The following is a 6,129-nucleotide window of genomic DNA, read 5'->3' as shown; positions in this document are numbered from 1 at the left end:
GTGGATCCTGCCTCCTCTGTGCATTCCCTCATCTTCACTGGTCCAGCAAAATGCCCAGCCCTGCTTTCACAGCGGCCTTTCTGCTTCCTTCGTTCTATTTCCTCGTCCGGTTCTCTTTGCAGGCTGGATCTTCACCATAAAAAGGCTTCCTTCCTTGCAGGTTGAGACTAGAGATGGGCACGAACCGGTTTGCCCCAGTTCGTCAAGATGGCAGCACAGGTGCCACTGCTCCCCCTCCATCAGCCCCTCACCAGGCCCAGATCTTCAGCTGATCTCCCAGTCCCGGCAGCAGCTCAGGCTTCTCGGCCCCACCTTCTTGGCTGATCTGCCACTCAGAGAAAAGGGAGGGGCAAAGAGGTCTGGGCTCTTGCCCCTGACTGGGAGATTGGCCGAGGAGGTGGGGAAAGCAAGCAAGCTGGGCCTGGCAAGTGGCTGATTGGCTGAGGAGGCGGGGAGAGGAGCAGCAGCAGCCGAACTGGGATGAATCAGGACGAACTGGTTCATGCCCATCTCTAGTTAAGGATCACCAGGTGTGCTTCTTCCTAAAGGGCAAAGTGTAGAGCCAAAGTGTCTTCTCTTTGCATGTGACCCACCTGGGCAGTTATTATACCTACTCTTAATAATTTAAAAGTATGGCCAGAATCCAACTGGAGGACTACGCCAGGGTCAGTCCATCAGTGTGAAGTTGCACAGCGAATTGCTGCCTGAATTTAAAAATTCAGCAAGGGCCTTTCTTGCACACAGTGTCATGTGGCTGACATGCAGCGCCCATCGCCTACACCAGCTTCTGAGCTCATGGCAGTTTGCCGTTGAGATTTAGGCTTGCAGACAGAATTCCAGCCGGTGACTCATTCCCCCGTTCACAAGACCCACTCACAAGCAGAGTGGGCCCAGCCCAAGACCTTTCCACCTCTAGGGCACAATGCTCTGCCTGGATTGAGAGGCAAAGGACCCATAAGTCAGAGAAACTATTTTGACTCATGAGGCGGGGAGTCCCATAGGCCCCATCTACCCTAAACCATCAGAAGGCAGAAACTGCAAAGCTAACAAGGACCCATTCATTTCCTTCCCTTTTGTGATCTCCAGATTTTGCTGCCTGAGATGGAGAGCAAACTCTCTCCAAGGAACAGTAAGGCTGGTCCCGAGGACCCCTCACCTCCCAAGAATCTAAGCCGCACTTTTTGGATAGTGGAAAGTTGAAATGACAGATTTATTTCCTTTGCCCTGGAACGTCCGTACAGATATTTTCACATGGCTACAGATCATTGGCTCGAATCATCCCCACTCCATGAGATTTTGGGTACTTATCCTCAACCTTACAATTCTACCCTGTCGACAGAAAGAAACTCCACAAGGTCTTCACCAGGAAGCTCCACTGCTCCAGGAGTTTGGGATAAGTCTAGCAGCAGTGTGGGGTGTGCTTCTGGCAGCTGGGGAGGGCGGTTGAATGGACTTCTGCAGCCCCCCAAACTCAATGCAGATATAGCAGAGAGCCCGTAACCAGACACAGTGCTCTCCTAAGATGTTAAACTCATCTGTTTATCCCCACATGATAAACATGCTCTGCAAGGTGGAAATCAGCTTATTTTTGTATATTGATAGATCACCAGATGCTAAAAGCCCGGTATATAGTTGGAAGTGGATTAGGCTTTGCAGGATCATCTCTTCAGTAGTGAAAAATTCTGTCACCCTTTAATTGCAAAGGGAATACCTCATCAACATGGGCTCTAAAGGGGGCCAGCCGTTCTCCCAAAGCACCTGCATTTAGGAAGGGCCAAAATGCAAGCAGCAAGCAAGGGCCCACACCAGGACGCTCCATTCAGCGCTACCACCACTAGGCAACCCTCCCGTCCATGCTAACCATTGAGCTGCTTCCTCCCATCCAACCTGCTTCTCACCAACTGCACCACCTAAGCGATGGGCAAGCAAGGTGGGCTTTGAGGGGAGGAAGAGAAATGGTCTGCTGGCCCTTTAAGTTCAGGAAATCTGAATAAACTCGGTATAATTCTGACAGCTGTTGCAACCCAGGAGCCCCAAACCATGTGCTTTTGCAAAGGGAGGGGGAGGCTGCCTGCTGGTCCTTAGAGTTTAGAGCAGTGACTTCTGCTTTGCACTACACCACCCAGAATCCCCCAGCCAGCATCGCTTTCCATGAAGGTCAAACTGGAAGATGTGTTACATCATACATAACGTGTTGGTATAAAACTGATCTCTGCCCCTCCACCCCACCCTCATACAGAAATATATGGGTCTCAGGCAAACAGGGTGGGTCAATGGGATGTGGTAGAAAATAACTCTTTCCCACTATTTTTTTAAAAAAAATTCAAATCCATCGCCAAGATGTGCAGGGCTAAATGGAGGGCGGGGGCTTTCCTTGGGCTGCAGGGTTTCCCCTCCTTTTCCTGTTCTCTCCCCCCAGGTAACTAATTTATTCCTAGTTATGGGTGCTGTTCCTAACCCCATCTTGCCTCCGACCGGCTGACATGCCTTCTGTCTTGCACTTTATCCTTACAACCGCCTTGCGAGGCGGGTCAGGCCGACTGGCCCAAGACGACTTACTGAGCTGCGTGGTTTGGCAGGAGGGTCCTGAATCCGGATCCCTCACGCTCTAAGGGTGGCCCCACTTTCCCTTCAGAGCATCAGGAACCTCTGTGGCTGCCTCCGGCAGCCGGGTTCGAAATGCGACTCCTCCACCTCTGCCCACCAGCACCTGTGCCTGCCAGGTGTGACTCTGTGGGCCTTTATTCCCCTTCTGTGCTCCATTTAAGGTGAGTTGCAAAGGCGTGCTCCGGCTTATGTTCCGGGTGTCGCAAACGCCAACCCTTTGCTATCTGGGCAGCGCCTGGCTTCTTCTGGATGCGGCTGCTTTCTTCTGGAGGGAGGGAGCTGGGCCAGAAACTCTGGTGACCAATCTGTGCATCAGCTGATCCAGGAGCATCTTTCTTGAGAAACGACCTAGAAGCCAAAAAGATGGAAAAGTGAGGAGCGTTCATGGGGGGGGGGGAAACTCTCCTTCGGGGCCCATGGGATACAGCCGGGAGGGGAGTCCTGGAATTCCCTGGGCTTTTTTTTTTTTTTTTGCAGGAAGAAGGAAGCAAGCTTTCCTGCGGGGTGGGAAGGGGGGGCAGGTTTTTGGAATAGGCAAATGATTTTGGAAAAACCCTCCCATTCTCTCGACCTGTGCTGAAGGGAGAGGATGCCTATGGCGCTCTGTGCAAATATTATGCACTGGCTTTTTAAATATATATATTCAGGTGCAAACGAAGGCGGCTGTCCTATGCAGCAATGGATAAACCCAGGCTTGTGTGACCTAGGTGCTCTAGGACTACAACTCCCAGAATCCTTCACTACCAGCTGTGCTGGCCAGGGTTTATGGGAGTTGTAGTCCTAGGACATCTGGGTGACCCACGGTTGGGAATAACCACTGCTCTACATCAGTGGTTCTTAACCTTGGTTACTCAGGTGTTTTTGAACTGCAACTTCCAGAAACCCCAGCCAGCACAGCTGGTGGTGAAGACTTCTGGGAGTTGCAGTCCAAAAACACCTGAATAACCCAAGGTTAAGAACCAGTGCTCTACATGATGCTAATGAGTTCATGAAGTCAATAAATCACAAGTAAATAAATAAATTGGAGACAAAGGGGGGGGCTTCTTTACTTCCTCTCTCCCCACCTTCAGTTAGCAAAGTGTGGGCTTCTGATAGCAGATCGTAGTGCTTGAAACAATACAAGCGTATTCAACTGGAAAAAAGATCCAGAGCTTCAGTGGTGGATGGGAAAAAAAGTACAATTTAGGAGGAAAAACTCCCAGCTGATGCTCAGTAATTATATGTCTTGTAGTCAAGGAAAAAATAATGCCAGCAACAGCAGCAGCAGCAACAACATGACCCAGCTCTGATTTCTCCTCCTGTTTCTTCCCTTTGCAGCCGAAAAACCTTACGGGAGAAGCTCCAGGCTCTACCTTGCCATTTCACCTGGAACTTTGAGTTTGAGGACCAGGCTGATGTGGAACATCTCCTGAAATACTTGACTCTCCAGGTGAAACACACGTTATGCCAGAACCGCGATACCTACGTCACCATGAAGGCTTTCCTCTACCACCACCAAAGGCGCTACAGCGACGCTTTGAAAAGTCTCCGGGAAGCAGAACACATTCTGGCGCAGGACCACCCTGACAACTACTCGCGCCAGGCCGTGCTGACTTACGGGAACTATGCCTGGATTTATTATCACTTGAGCAATTACAAGATGGTGCAGCGGTATCTGGACCATATAGCGGAGCTTGGCCGGTCCCTCTCCACTCCTCATCCCTTCCCGACAGGGCTGCCCGAAATCCTGGCCCAGAAAGGCTGGTCTCTCCTGGTGGCAGGTGTCCAGCGCGGGGTGGAGGCCAAAGAGTGCTTTGAAGGAGCGCGAAGAAGGGGCCCGTCTAACAACCAGTTGCAGACGGGCCTGGCGATGGCTCTTTATGCCGCTTGGGAGCATCTTCAGAGCGACCCGTACAGGGAGAAGGCGACGGAAATGCTGGAAGAAGTGGTTCTTCAACAGCCTGAGAACTTCGAGACCAAAATCTACTTGGCAAGGTTGCTTCTGCAAAAAGATGAGCAAAGAGCAAGGAAGCTCCTGGAGGAAGTGGTTGAGAGGAGCCTCAACCCTGAAGTCCTTCGAAGGGCGGCCAAGTTGTGTCTCCGTGACCCGCCACTGCTGTCCCGAGCTATATCCATTTTGAAGAAGGCCATTGCTCTGGATTCCAGCTACCACATCCTCTACTATGACCTCGGCATGTGCTACAAGGCCCAGATGGAGGGAGCTTCTCCCGAACGGAAGTCAAGCCTGCTGACGTTCGCGGGCGAGAATTTCCACCAGGCCGTGCGAATGAACGCTTTCTTTGTCGATCCCATGCTGGAGCTGGCGACGATCTACGGAGAAGGACTCCTAGCCTACGAGGAAGAGATTTACGCCCACCTGGTGGAGGAGGCCCCAAACATCAGCAAGCAATGCCTTCAGGCTCTCTATCTGCAGTGGGGAGACTTCCTTCTCCAGAAGAAGAATCAGAAGCAAGAGGCCCTGGAGAAATATATGGCGGGGATCTGCATCGCGGGCGGCCTCGGCAAGAAACTGCTGGTGAGGCGCCTGATGAGCCTGGCGCACATGTTCTGGGAGGATTCCCAAACGGCTCGCGCGGACACCATCTACAGCTTCCTTCAGACAGTACACTGTGAGGATCCGGGCCCTGGGAGTGAGGAGCTGTGGTGGCACAACCACCGAGCGCTGAGATGAAGGAGCCCCGCGTCCGTCACCGGGACCTCCAAAGAAGGATCGAAGACGGGTGGCGGCAGCACAAATTTTCTCCCTTCGCTCGGGAGAGATGCTCACTTTTTTTATGGACATCTTCTTGTTGTGGCTGAACTCCTGGGTGTTTTTAATTGTTCACAGGGTATTTGCTTTTGGAAATGTCATTCTATCCGATGGTTCTTTTTGTCCCCCAACCGCTCCCCCACAATTTCTCCCTTTTTTTCCCCTTCCCTCCTCCCAAGGAAAAGGGTGAAATGATATGAGGAAGATGCAATCCATCCACTGTTGTTAAAGGTCACCGATGTTGTTCCGGATGCATGTGAAGTGACCAGGGAGGGAGGGAAGAGCACGGCTGGGTGATTCAGGGGATGCCCTTTCAATGGAGCGTGTCGGAAACGAGACTTTCCGCAGGGATTCAGCCTATAAACTCCGGTGGAGGCTTTTAATTCTGGGATGGGGGAAAACAGGTGGCCCTCCAAAAAGGGGTTGGAGTGTGTCTCCCTCCCAATCCTGTACTGTTGGCTGTACAGCCTACTGGCTAGAGTGGAGCAGGATGGGAGCCCACTCCATCTGGAGGGCCAGACTTTCCTTGAGCTCTGTTTTTAATAGATTAAAATCTTGCTGCTGTTGGATAGGATTCCTCACCATCCCCCTGACCCCACCCCGCAAGGACCTTTGAGAAAGAGTTGTTTTTGCAGGGAACGGGTGGGAATCCGTGGAAAAGAGCAAGCCCACCACGCAAGGTGCTCCACGCGCCGCTCTCCTCTCACCAACTCTTAGTTTTGTTGCCTTGAACACATGAAATAAAGCCTTCTTTCTACCGATATGGAAAAGGA

General features: G+C 51.8%; 1 protein-coding gene across 1 annotated transcript; it reads left to right on the top strand.

Moving 5' to 3' along the window:
* Nucleotides 1–2,889: 2,889 nt before the first annotated feature.
* On the top strand, nucleotides 2,890–6,129 carry LOC110089530 (interferon-induced protein with tetratricopeptide repeats 5). Its single transcript, XM_020812666.3, has 2 exons — nucleotides 2,890–2,978; nucleotides 3,925–6,129. The coding sequence occupies exons 1-2, from the start codon at nucleotides 2,971–2,973 to the stop codon at nucleotides 5,276–5,278; spliced, it is 1,362 nt and encodes a 453-aa protein (XP_020668325.3). The 5' UTR covers nucleotides 2,890–2,970; the 3' UTR covers nucleotides 5,279–6,129.

The sequence above is a fragment of the Pogona vitticeps genome, chromosome 5 (assembly GCF_051106095.1).
Source record: "Pogona vitticeps strain Pit_001003342236 chromosome 5, PviZW2.1, whole genome shotgun sequence".
NCBI lineage: Eukaryota > Metazoa > Chordata > Lepidosauria > Squamata > Agamidae > Pogona > Pogona vitticeps.
Note: the sequence above shows the minus strand (reverse complement) of the source record. Positions and strands in the feature narration are given on the sequence as shown.